This window comes from Lithobates pipiens, unplaced genomic scaffold, assembly GCF_037356315.1.
Source record: "Lithobates pipiens isolate NorthernLeopardFrog02 unplaced genomic scaffold, aLitPip1_a1.2 Scaffold_18, whole genome shotgun sequence".
Lineage (NCBI taxonomy): Eukaryota > Metazoa > Chordata > Amphibia > Anura > Ranidae > Lithobates > Lithobates pipiens.
The window spans coordinates 422,387,232-422,400,648 of record NW_027507758.1 but is presented as its reverse complement, the minus strand read 5'-3'; the positions used below and the strand labels follow the sequence as shown (position 1 = coordinate 422,400,648).

Genomic DNA, 13,417 nt, shown 5'->3' with positions numbered 1-13,417 from the left:
CGCCAGTTAGCGAGGAGGGCAGGAATCTGACACCCGCGTTCGTCACATATTGGCTGGCAGCGTAGCGGGATAGTTTCGCATTAAGAGCATTCAGTGCATTGTTAGGAATTAGCTCTGCACTGAAGGAGTGTAACCTTTGTGGAAACAGTCCTTAGAGACAAGCTGGTGCACATTATTTTTTTTTGTTTACTTTTTTTAAAAAGAGATATACAGCAACAGCTCCTTTCTACACCTTCTTCCTATCTCTGCTTTCTGTTCTATCTTTTCTGCTTGCAACATGTCTGGGTTATCAGCATATAAAAAGATGAGCAAAAATGATCTGACTGCTGAGTGCACAGAAAGAGGAATTGATGTCGGTGGCAAAAACCGTGATGGCTTGATACATGCCCTACATGAGTTTGATATCCGTGCCGACCAGAACCTGGGGGAAACTGGACCAGAAAGGGTTTCCGCTACTCCAGAGCCCAGTGGTTCAGAGGCGGCCTCACCAGATGGGCATGCAGAGACTGACACTGGACTACCACGGATTGTTACCTCCAGGCCATCGCCAGAGCAGGCCAGCATCAGATTGCCTGGAACCAGAATAGACTGTCCTCAAATGCAGGAAACACTACCACACCTCAGGGAGACAGATCCTGTGGCGTACCTGCAGTTTCTCGAGCGCCAGGCTGAGAGAGAGGAACGCAGGGCTGAGAGAGAGGCTGATCGTCGGCACGAACTGGAGATGGCTAGGCTCCAGCAGCAGCGACAGGTTCAGAACCTCGGATCCCTAGAGCACAGGGATGACTCTCTGCCAGTGACCCCGGCAGCCAAATTTCCAGTTATGGAAAAGGACAGTGACATTGACGTGTATCTACTGTCGTTTGAAAAAACTTGCCGTCAGTACCATCTGCCCCCAGCACAATGGGCCCGGTACCTGACGCCAGGGCTACGAGGCAAGGCCCTGGATGCTTATGTAGAACTGTCAGAAGAGCAAGGAGGTGATTATGAGGCCCTAAAGGCTGCAATCATCCAAAAGTTTCAGCTAACCCCGGAAGTGTACCGGAAGCGTTTTAGGTCCTTGCAAAAGGGGCCTGGGGACTCATACCTGGATGTGGTAAGTCGCTTACGCACCACATTCCGGCAGTGGACTAAAGGCTTGAAAGCCGATTCTTTTGAGTCCTTGGAAGATCTTATGATTGAAGATCAACTTTTGCACATCTGTCCTACAGACGTCAGACAGTTTGTGCTGGAGCGAAAGCCAACCTCTGCCAAAGCAGCAGCAGAACTGGCAGATACCTATATCCACTCTCGGGTATCTGACCATCGCAAGGCTCCTCCAAATGGCTGGAAAGGAGGGAAATCACACATGGCAACCCCTCCTCTACCTACCAACCAAGTTCCTCAGCGGCCGGAACCTGCAGCTCCTGGGGCCAAAGCCTTTGTGACTGACAACCGCAAATGCTATAACTGTGGGAAAAGCGGACATCTCCGGACACAGTGCCCTGAGCAGAAGAAGACGACAACCCCTGGCCATCCGGCCAGCAACCCTTCTGCTGTGCTGCTCGTCGGTGGAAAACCTCCAGGAACCAATGTCAACTTGCAGCCAGTCATTGTAGGCCAACGAACTGTAACAGGCTTTCGTGACACTGGAGCCGAAGTCACTTTGGTCAGACCAGAGGTGATAGAAGAAACAGACATCATCCCAGAGAAGTACCTTTCCCTGACTGGAGTTGGGGGAACCTGTTCCCATGTACCTCGTGCCTATGTTTTCCTGGATTGGGGTGCCGGAAGTGGGATGAGAGAGGTGGGTGTCTCTGAGGAGATCCCCACTGCTGTGTTGTTGGGTTCTGATTTAGGTACCCTTGTTTCTTACTATGCCCCTGCTAAGAGCACCCAGGATGCTCCCACGGAACCTTCTGGACCTACCAAGGTACTGTTTACAGATGTTGGGGTAATATCTGGGCAACCTGTGGATGGACAGAGGGAGGGGGAGGGTGGAGTTGAAGTGCAAGGTCCTCCTCCTTCAGAGACAGGAGAGGAGGCCCCCTTGCTAGTGAAGGTACCTGATGTATGTTCCAATGTTGCTGAACTGATAAAGGTTAAATGTGATGATGATGACAATGATGACGATAATGATGATGATGATGATGATGATGTTTTGCCAGTCTTGGTGGTCACTCGCAGTGCTGCAAAGGCAGCCGAGGTGCAGGCACTGATCGCAGAACAGCAGGAGGAAGTCTCGGGGCCCTCTCCCTGTTCTGACCCAGTGGACTCCACCTCTGTTGAGCCTCAGCAACCGTCCTCGTTTGCCACAGGACTGCTGGCTGAGAGTTGTGGTCCTGCCTTTGAAACAGCACTGCAGACAGACCAAACACTAGCACAGCTCAGAAGTCTAGCTGATCGCCCCCCTGCAGAGAATGACAAACAAAAGGTCTACTGGGACAAAGGGAAACTGTATAGAGAAAGTTTGCTTGCAGAGGGGAATGAGGCTGACATAGGTGACAGACAGCTGGTGGTACCCAGTCAATTTAGGGGACCGCTGCTAAAAGTGGCCCATGAGATTCCCCTCGCAGGGCACTTGGGGATCACTAAGACCAGAGGGCGGTTGGTACATAACTTTTATTGGCCCAGGATGCTTGCTGACATAGCTGACTACTGTCGGTCCTGTGTTACCTGCCAGCGAGTTGGCAAGGTAGGGGATGTCCACAGGGCTCCACTAAAACCTTTGCCTGTGATTGACGAACCTTTTAAGAGGGTGGCAGTGGATATCGTTGGGCCTTTGGCCATCCCTAGCAGTTCAGGCAAACGTTATATCCTTACAGTTGTCGACTATGCCACACGTTATCCAGAGGCAGTGGCTCTCTCCTGCCTCCGGACAGACAAGGTCGCTGATGCTCTCCTGGGAATCTTCACAAGAGTGGGATTCCCAGCCGAGCTCATTAGCGATCAAGGCCCTCAGTTTGTGTCTGACTTGATGCAAGCTCTCTGTCAGAAAATACAGATGACGCATATCAGGGCCAGTCCTTATCACCCACAAACCAACGGCTTGTGCGAGAGCTTCAATGGCCCTTTAAAACAAATGTTGCGCACCTTTGTGCACTCTCAGGGCAAGGACTGGAAACGATATCCGCCTCGTCTGCTGTTTGCTTACAGAGAGGTGCCTCCGGAGTCCACAGGCTTTTCGCCATTTGAACTTCTGTGCGGACGGAGGGTAAGAGGGCCCCTGAATCTAATCTGCGAGAACTGGGAGGGCAAGATTGCCGACCCAGAGGTCTCTGGTGTAGATTACGTCCTAACGTTCAGGGATAAAATGGAGACGCTGCTGGAAATTGTGCGGAAAGAACACCTGGTGCACCTGTCACAGGTCCTGGACCAACTGACAGCTGCCAATCTGACCGTCAAACCCAGTAAGTGTCAGATTGCCATGACCGATGTGCAGTACTTGGGACACCGGGTAGGAGGAGGCACCCTGAAACCCGAGACAGGGAAGGTTGATGCCATCCTGGCATGGCCTACCCCCCAAACCAAAAAGCAGGTTATGTCTTTCCTGGGGACCGCTGGCTACTATAGGAAGTTTGTATGTAACTATAGTAGCCTGGCTAAACCTCTGACTGACCTAACCAAAAAGAAACTGCCCAAGGTGGTGTCTTGGACACCAGAATGTGAGCAGGCATTTCAGGCCTTGAAGGAGGCGCTGGCCCGTGCTCCTGTGCTACAGGCTCCAGACTTCACCCGCCGTTTCCTAGTGCAGACTGATGCCTCTGCCTATGGATTGGGTGCAGTCCTGAGCCAGGTGGATGATGCCGGAGAGGAGCATCCCATCCTCTACCTGAGCCGAAAGCTGCTTCCCAGGGAAGTAGCATACGCCACGATTGAAAAGGAGTGTCTTGCGATCGTGTGGGCTCTCCAGAAGTTACAAACGTACCTTTATGGACGGCACTTCACTGTGATCACAGATCACAATCCCTTGAGCTGGCTAAATCGTGTGGCTGGGGAGAATGGCAAACTACTTCGGTGGAGCTTAATTCTTCAGCAATACGATTTCACCATCCAGCATAAGAAAGGCAGCACCCATGGCAATGCTGATGGGCTGTCGCGACAAGCCGAGCCTGCAAGAGTCGGTTGCGTCAGGAGGGAAATTGTAGTTCCCTCCCATGCAACCACCTAAGGAGGGAGGTGTAACGATATCACGTCTGAGCCAGGATATATTGTAACTAGTTGCCATTTTGTGTGGAAAGCAGCCATGACAGTTTGGCTGACCTTAGAATAAACTTACAGAATAATCTAAACTCCCCCCTCCCTTGTCTTAGGAATTCCAAAAGCTCTTAAAATCTTCAAAGGGAAGAAAGGTTATCTTAGCAGAGAAAACAAGGCTCAAGTTGCCTGGCAGATATTCCGGCCTGTCGTAAAACTGTCACTTTCTCCATGCAGACAACCAACAGATACCCGTCGTAAATACTTCCAACCAGATAGCGTGCAAACAGATTAGTAAAGTGTTGAAACGTTAACATTTTTTATAACTTTCAAAGCCATCATAGCACAGCCATAATATGGATATATTTGGTTTCCTCTGATAATTTCTAACATTTCAAGTCCAAACACCCCTATGTCAGGTCATATGGGAAGCCACTGGGACCCCTTACTACTTCTAGGTAACCCTGAAATGGGAAACCTGTCATGTGTGGACTCGTTTTGAAGCAAATATCATGTTGATCACTAAAATGGATATCTGCAGTCTATACACAATAGAGAGGCAGAGATATGAATATGTATCATAAAGTGTACCTGGGACAGGGTCATGAGTGTAGACACCTCCCAGCAACCAACCCCTAAACAAGATGACCAGACGATTGGTCACTGGTCGCTGTCAACACCCACTTTGATTTGACAGAAAAGAGGAGAGGCCAAGGCAATAGTCAGTTCTCCTTTTACCATCCAAGCAGGAACATCTGCCAAGTTTGAGAACCGATTACCTTTGCTCATCGATTGAACTCTGATCAACTCTCGGACATTAATTGCAAGTATTCTACCTTCTCAATTCTACCTTATTTCTTTGTGGCTGTATATTGTCTTTATTTTTTGAAACATCGTTTTTCTGTAAATGTTTTATTTGCACCAACCTTGACCTTTTCATAATAAATCCTTATGTTGAAAAGTGTTAACCTTGTCTTTAAAGCTCTTGATGCAAACTATAAACGAACCTGTCTCTTAAAAGGGCGCTACTGTGGTAGAGTAAGGCGCTGAGCAGACCTGTCTGTGGTGGCAGTGTGTGTTGCAGGCGCTTATTCTAATTGGTATTGCTAAAATTACGAGTCCCCCCGGCTCTGTCTTTAAACGGGGGTGGTGGCAGTTAAAGGGTTAATTGTGTAATTAGCCCAGTGACAATCGCTCTCAGGCTGCCCGCACCTAGATTGTGGTCCCGCAAGCTGGAAAATCTTTGTGCTGGGTGCAGCTGAGTGTGGCATTGTTACGTAAGTGACAGCGGGGTGTGAGGTTGGCCGGTCCTTTGTCGCCAGTTAGCGAGGAGGGCAGGAATCTGACACCCGCGTTCGTCACAGCCGGAGCAGTGATACCCGGAAGAATATGGATGCTCTGGACTACAGGGGACAGCTGTGACATCGCTGGCTCCTGTGTCAGGTAAGTGACACATAATGGGCTGCTATGTGATGCATAGTAGTCCATTATGCTTTACCTTTGCAGGGAGACAAAGAGGAAGTAAACCCATCAGGGTTTACTTCCTCTTTTACTTCCCTTTTAGTATTTACAACTCTGGATCTGCTATACTGAAATGCGGTAATGTTATCAGTAGCGATGAGCCAAATGTATGTGCGTTCAGTTGAGCAAATGTACAGTGAACATTACCAAATTTCAAGGGGTTGGCAAAAGAAGGGACTGAGAAATTGGACAAATTATCAGTCAATGTGAAGAAGTAAATTTCGGATGGAGCAGGGGACAAAGAGTTAGACACGTTTTGCGCCAAGGTTAGCACTTAGTCATTATTGAGGTAGTGACTAAGCGATAACATTTACTCAAAATGCATCTACCTCTTTGTCCCCTGCTCCATCTGTCAACCACTTGTCATATGAAGCTTCAATAAAAGGATTTTTGGAAGTGCAGCCATCAGGAATCATTTTCTTATGATCCATAGCATACGAACTGGGCTAGCACCTGAATAGTGGGTGTGGGGAGTAACCAGAGACTCACCCACCTTTTAAATTTCAGGTGGCTTCAAAAGTCATTAAAAATATGCATTTCTTTAACCACTTCAGCCCCGGACAATTGTCAGCCTAAGGCCGCGTACACACGGGCGGACTGTCTGACGGACTTGGTCCGCTGAAACGTGTTTCAGCGGACAATCCGCTCGTGTGTGGGCTTCAGCGGACTTTTTCAGCGGACAGTCTGGCGGACTAAGTCTTTCGGAATTTCCATAATATTGTCTGTCCAAACTTGGTTTCAGCGGACAGTCTGCTCGTGAGTAGGCTAGTTCGACGGACTAAGTATGGCGCATGCTCAGAAAGGATTTACACGGCCGAAGGTTGCATTGCAGTGTATTGGACGTCGTATTTCTAGTCCCATCGTACGTGCCATACACGTCATCGCGCAAGCTTTCAGCGGACTGTCTGTTCGTCGTGTGTGGTCAAGTCCGTTCATTCAAAAGTAGGACGGACTGTCTGTCGGATTGTCTGACGGACTTAGTTGGACGGATAGTCCGCCCGTGTGTACGCGGCCTTAGGACTAGATGTCTTTTTACAATTTCGCACTGCACTGCTTTAATTGATAATTGCGCGGTCATGCAATGTTGTACCCAAACGAAATTTGCGTCCTTTTCTTCCCACAAATAGAGCTTTCTTTTGATGGTATTTGATTGCCTCTGCAATTTTTTTTTTTTGCGATATAAATGGAAAAAGACCGAAAATTTTGAGAAAAAAAGATATTTTCTACTTTTTGTTATAAGAAAAATCGAATAAACTCAATTTTAGTCATACATTTAGGGCAAAATGTATTCAGCCACATGTTTTTAGTAAAAAAAATGTCAATAGGCGTATATTTATTGGTTTGCGCAAAAGTTATAGCGTCTACAAACTAGAGTACATTTTCTGGAATTTACACAGCTTTTAATTTATGACTGCCTATCTCATTTCTTGAGGTGCTAAAATGGCAGGGCAGTACAAACAACCCCCAAATGACCACATTTTGGAAAGTGGACACCCCAAGGAAATTGCTGAGGGGCATGTTGAGCCCATTGAATATTTTTTTTTGTCCCAAGTGATTGAATAATGACAAAAAAAAAAGTTTACAAAAAGTTGTCACTAAATGATATATTGCTCACACATGCCATAGTTATATGTGGAATTGCACCCCAAAATATATTCTACTGCTTTTCCTGAGTACGGGAATACCACATATGTGGGACTTTTTGGAAGTCTAGCTGCGTACGGGACCCCGAAAACCAATCACTGCCTTCAGGATTTCTAAGGGTGCAAATTTTTGATTTCACTCCTCACTACCTATCACAGTTTCAAAGGCCATAAAATGCCAAAATAGCACAAAACCTCCCAAAATGACCCCATTTTGGAAAGTAGACATCCCAAGCTAGTTACTGAGCGGCATGTGGAGTCCATGAAATATTTAATATTTTGCCACAAGTTGCAGGAATATTAATTTTTTTTTTTTGCACAAAGTTGTCACTAAATGATATATTGCTCACACATGCTATGGGCATAAGTGAAATTACACCCCAAAATAAATTCTGCTGCTTCTCCCGAGTATGGGAATACCACATGTGGGGGACTTTTTGGGAGCCTAGCCAAGTACGGGACCCCGAAAACCAAGAACTGCCTTCGGGATTTAAATATAAAATGTTACAAAAAAAAAACTGTTAGCGATCGCAGGGATCAGGCCTGATTCTGCGAATGCTGCAGTTATGTGTTTAGTGTTTTGTAAGTGACAGTGATCGATCGATACTGCACTTGGGTGGGCTGGGCGGAGGGGCAAAACACAGGTGCTAGCAGGTATCTGGGCTGATCCCGCTAACAATGCGTTTTTTTGGAACCCTAAACTGCTGGGGACGCTAGAATAGATCTGATCAGATCAGATATTGATCTGTTCAGATACTTTACCACTACGGGAGGTTTATGCTTTGCGCATGGGTGTTAGCGGTACTGGCACTAACCTAGCGCTGCCTGGGGTGATGCAGACCCTGACCCCAAAACCTAATTGATATCACCCGCCGGGTGATCAGGGGGTTAAACCTTTATTGGGTAATAAATGGTGGGTGCCCTGATGCTATAAAAAGCAAACTAACTAACCAGAGTCTCCCGTAACACTTATACAGGGATCACTGGTGAAAGGGTTAACTAGGGGCAATCAGGGGGTTAAAATCTTTATTAGGTAGTATATGGGGGTCCCTGGCACTATATAAAAACCTGACGGGAAACCTAAATAACTAACTGGCTAACCAGCGTCACCAGTGGCACTTATACAGTGATCGCTGGTGAAAGGGTTAACTAGGGGCAATCAGGGGGGTAAAACCATTATTGGGTAGTATATGGGGGTACCTAGCGCTATAAAAACCTGGCGGTGAACCTAAAAAAATAACTAGCTACCTAGCGACACTAGTGACACTAATGCAGCGATCAGAAAAATGATCGCTTAGTGACACTGGCAAAAGGGGGTGAAAGGGTTAACTAGGGGCAATCAGGGGGTTAAAACCATTATTGGGTAGTATATCGGGGTACCTAGTGCTATAAAAACCTGGCGGTGAACCTAAAAAAATAACTAGCTACCTAGCGGCATCAGTGACACTAATGCAGCGATCAGAAAAACGATTGCTTAGTGATACTGGCAAAAGGGGGTGAAAGGGTTAACTAGGGGCAATAAGGGGGTTAAAACCATTATTGAGTAGTATATGGGGGTACCTAGCGCTATAAAAACCTGGCGGTGAACCTAAAAAAATAACTAGCTACCTAGCGGCATCAGTGACACTAATGCAGCGTTCAGAAAAACGATCGCTTAGTGACACTGGCAAAAGGGGGTGAAAGGGTTAACTCTAAGGGCAATCAACCCTGGACCTAACACTAACTGCCCTGACAGTTTTTACTGTCACAACTGACACTGAATGCAGTGATCAGTAAATAAATGATCACTGCAATCAGTGACACTGTGAGTGGGAGGCGGGGGGATCGGGGGATTGTGGGGGGATTTGTGTGCCTATGTGTTGTCAGTGCAGTGTTGGTGCACACTTATTTTTTCTGTTCTCCTCGCAGTCCGGTCAAAAAGACCGCCTGAGGAGAATGACATCACTTCCTCCCTGCCTGTGTTTACTATACACAGCGGGGGAAGCTTCTTATTCGCCAGGAGCAATCGAGAGGGGATTGCCAGAAACCAACGGCCATCCCCTCATCCCGGATCGCTCCTGCAGCGAAACGGACCACCGCAGCCAGCAGGAGGGGGTCCGATCGGACCCCCCACCCGCTGGAAGGCAAGCACGTACATGTACGTGCTTGTACCTGTCGGTACCATTGCACCAACGTACATTGCCATGCGGCGGTCCTTAAGTGGTTAAAAAAAAGTGCTTGGAGTGTGGAATTATAGAATGTAACAATTCTCATGGATAGCATCAGCAACACCGTATTCTTGCATCACAGATGTTCAATAGGATCTGGGAAAATGTATCAGAAAAGATTATTCCACATGAAGGACAAGCGTCTATGAGGGAACTTGATATAGAGAGGGAGCTTTGAACCACAGCTAGCTAGTTTTTTTTGAACAGGCTGTATTTACTGAGCAATTGAGCAGGCATTTAGCATCAGGAAAAAAATGTGTGTCTTTTTTAGGCACTGAAAATGGAGATAGCCTACAGTTTAGCACCACAGCTAGTAAGCCTAACAGGCTGTAATTTTGCAGGCATTTAGCTACAGAAAAGTGTCCTTTTTGAATGCTGATGATCGATATAGCATATAGGTTTGTAACACAGCAAAAAAAAAAAAAAAAGCCTGTTTGAATAGGCCACAACTTTTGAGAGACTGAGCAAAAATGTAACATCTGAAAATAAACTGTCTTTATTTGGTCACCCACAATGGAAAGCACATATGGTTCACCACCCCAGTTAGAAAGCCTGAATGGACAAGACACAAGCTAACAAGCCAGTGTGAACCATCTGCAATTTTGGAGGAATAGGGCAGGTATGCATTTTTCACTAGGAAATTGTATATCTGTGCCTTTGTTTTGGACATTAAAGATGGATCGGCAATACATCTTTGCAACACAACTTTGAAGCCTTTATTGACAAAGACACAGTTTTGGAAAGAGAATAATCAGATTGCAATTTGCCTTAAAAAAATTGTCTTTTTTATAAAGTGAAGGACAGATTTTATAGATTTGATGCAAACCTTTTAAAACCTTTTCAGACTCTGTCAGAGAGAGAGAGAGAGAGCAGGTGATGGAAACATTAAAGTCCTTGCCAGCACAGCTTTCATACCCTTTTTGGATAGGCCAATATGGGCAGCTTTAATTTATAAATAATTGTTTTATTTAAATTAGACAGAAATGTGGTATAAATATTGTACAGATTTCAGAAAAATTATTTCCCCCTATTAATGAGAGGCCAATTTGAAGGCATAGAAAATTGTTTTTAGATGAGCACTGATAAAAGATAATTGCACATTGCACATATGAATTTTGAAACAGAATATAATCTCTTTTGAGCATAGGCAAATTTGAAAACATGGAGTATGTTTTTTTTCAACCAACAATTAAAAAATTTATTTTTTAGAGTAGATATAAACCAAAGAAGTGGCGCCCTAGGGGTGGAGAGTGAAAACAAATGACCAGCTGCTTCTTTAATGTGATGAGGTTACTATAATAATGTGAACAATAAAATAAAATTATGTTAATGTGTGTAGCAATAAAATATAAGAATATAAAACATATATACAATGTCAGGAATTACAACACTGCATTGTGAATGCTTCCAAAGGGGGCTTGGCGGTAAAGCACCTCTATTTTTAGCGGCGCTTTACTGTCGTTTTTGCAGAGGTTAAACCCCCACTAACGGCTGAGAAAGGGTTAAAACCGCCTGCAGCAGCGCATTGCTGGCTGTGCTTCCCATTAATTTCAATGGGCAGGGGTGCATTAGGAGGGGTGTATGCACCACTCCTACAGTGCTGCAAAGTTCTGCTTACAGGACTTTTTTTTCTGTTTCAAAATTTTTTATTGATAACAAGCAAAACAAGCGAACAGTCACTGTTACAAACATATGCTTGATAATACATTTTCCAGCAGAGCATTCGTACATAAAGAAAAAGGCGGGCTATATTCAGACTTACAAAGTGGACATCACGTTGTAGGACTAAGTAGAGCTTAAGCATATGGTTCACGACATTAATAGTAACACAGGGGCAAAAGCCCAGTGAGTACAGCAAAGGAAATAAGTGGGCGGAGCTCTGCCCAGACTACTGTGGCAACAGTGATCATAAATGAATTACGCAGATTGAGCTTCATCATCAAAAGAGCATAACGGGTAAGAGGGAAGGGTGAGGCAGAAAAAGGTAAAGAAGGAAAGGCGAAAGGGAAAACCAAAACTAAAGATAGACCGTAGAGGAAAGAAGAGAAGGAAAGAAAGAGTAGAGTTGGGGAGGAAAATAGCACTGGCCAGGTGGCTCGAGCTTGTCACGAAGGGGTATGGACCTCTCCAAACCCCCATGAATAGGGCTCAGGGTTCCAGAAGATGTCTATCAAAGCCAGGGGGAAGGAAATGATCTGACCATGGGCGCCAAATTTTAAGATGTCGGGGGATCCTATCCACTATTGTGGCCTCTATTTTGCTATGTATCATGGCCTGGGTGACCCTATTCTTAACTTCCGTAATGTGCAGAAACGGGGACTTCCAGGCTTTCGCTATTGTCTGCTTGCCGGCTGTGGTAAGTTGCAAAAAGAGACGCAACTGCGCCTTAGTAAAGTCTTGTGGTGGGAGGTTAAGTAGGGCAAGGGTTGAGTCGGGGGCAAGGGCTACGTTAAACATGGTTGAAGCCATTCGGAATATTGTCGCCCAGAAGCGCTGTACCACAGGGCATGTCCACCATATATGGAGGTGAGTGCCACCAGTATCACAACCACGAAAGCAGTTAGGGGAGTAAGATGGTAAATATCTAGTGATCCTGGTCGGAACCAGGTACCACCTCATGAGGACTTTATAACTGGCTTCAAGCGCGACAACATTTTGTGAGGAAAGTTTGGTAGTTGCCCATATCGTTGACCAATCGCTGATATCTAGATCCATGACTAGGTCCTTGGACCAAGCAGAGGCGTACGAGGGGAGTGAGGATGAGGGAGACGTAAGATATGCATATAGCCTGGAGATTATGCCCGGAGCATGGGTGTGTGAGTCGCATATATCTTCGAAAATAGACAACTTGTTCAACACCCTTTGGGGGCCCAGAAGAGTTTGGACAAAGTGGGAAATTTGGAGGTACCTAAAGCACTCTCGGGAAGGGAGTTGCGATTGGGCTTGTAGGGATGGAAAGGATTTCAGGACACCATTCGAGATGAAGTCTCGCACACGTTCCAGACCGGCACGGGACCAGGCCAGGAAGGAGGCAGGCTGAGTGAATGCGGGGTAGAACAGTGGGTGACCAAAAAGGGAAAGTAGAAGGTAAGTGCGGAGAGATCAATTTAAATGGTCTGCATAATTTGTCCCAAATTTTTAAGGAGTGTTGGGTTATAGGATTAGTAATAGGGCCCCTAGCATTGGCGGGGAGCCACAGAAGATTGGTGAGAAATATAGGGTGTAGATCTATTGCCTCCAGGGCCACCCAGAGAGGAATTTCTGTTTTCGCGTGGTATAAAGTTAGTTGAGCTAGCTGAGCGGCCTGAAAGTAACGGAGAAAATTGGGAACACCAAGACCCCCGTTGAGTTTACTGCGAAGTAAAGTCGGGTTTGGAAATTCGGGGGATCTTAGTACTCCAAATATACCTATTCACCCGGCTCTGGATTGCCCTGTGAAAATAAGGTGGAATCGTGACCGGAAGGACTCTATATAGGTACAGCAACTTAGGCAATAGGGACATTTTCACAGCTGCGATCCGCCCAAGCCATGAGACGTGTAGAGGCAGCCAGGTGTCAAGCAGCGAGGACAGGTGTTTTAACATTGGGAGATAATTAGAGTGGAATAGGTGGGCAGGGTCGTTAGTCAGTTTGATTCCTAAATAAGATATTGAAGAAGAGGACCATTGAAAAGGAAAATTATTTTGTACAAGATTAAGGACATCTGGAGGGAGGGATACATTAAGGGCCTTAGATTTCGCCTGGTTGACCTCTAATCCCGATACCCTTGCAAATTTAGTTAGAAGTTGTAGGACGTTGGGCAGAGTGATATGCGGAGAGGTAACAAATAACAAAGCGTCATCAGCGAAGAGGCATATTTTGTGAGATGTA

General features: G+C 46.1%; 1 protein-coding gene across 1 annotated transcript; it reads left to right on the top strand.

The window, feature by feature from the left end:
• The first annotated feature begins 583 nt into the window (after positions 1–583).
• LOC143986733 (uncharacterized) lies at positions 584–9,725 on the top strand. The gene is made up of 3 exons (XM_077485139.1): positions 584–2,185; positions 2,735–3,436; positions 9,630–9,725. Exons 1-3 carry the CDS (start codon positions 599–601, stop codon positions 9,723–9,725), a joined length of 2,385 nt encoding a protein of 794 aa, XP_077341265.1. The 5' UTR covers positions 584–598.
• Positions 9,726–13,417: the final 3,692 nt, after the last annotated feature.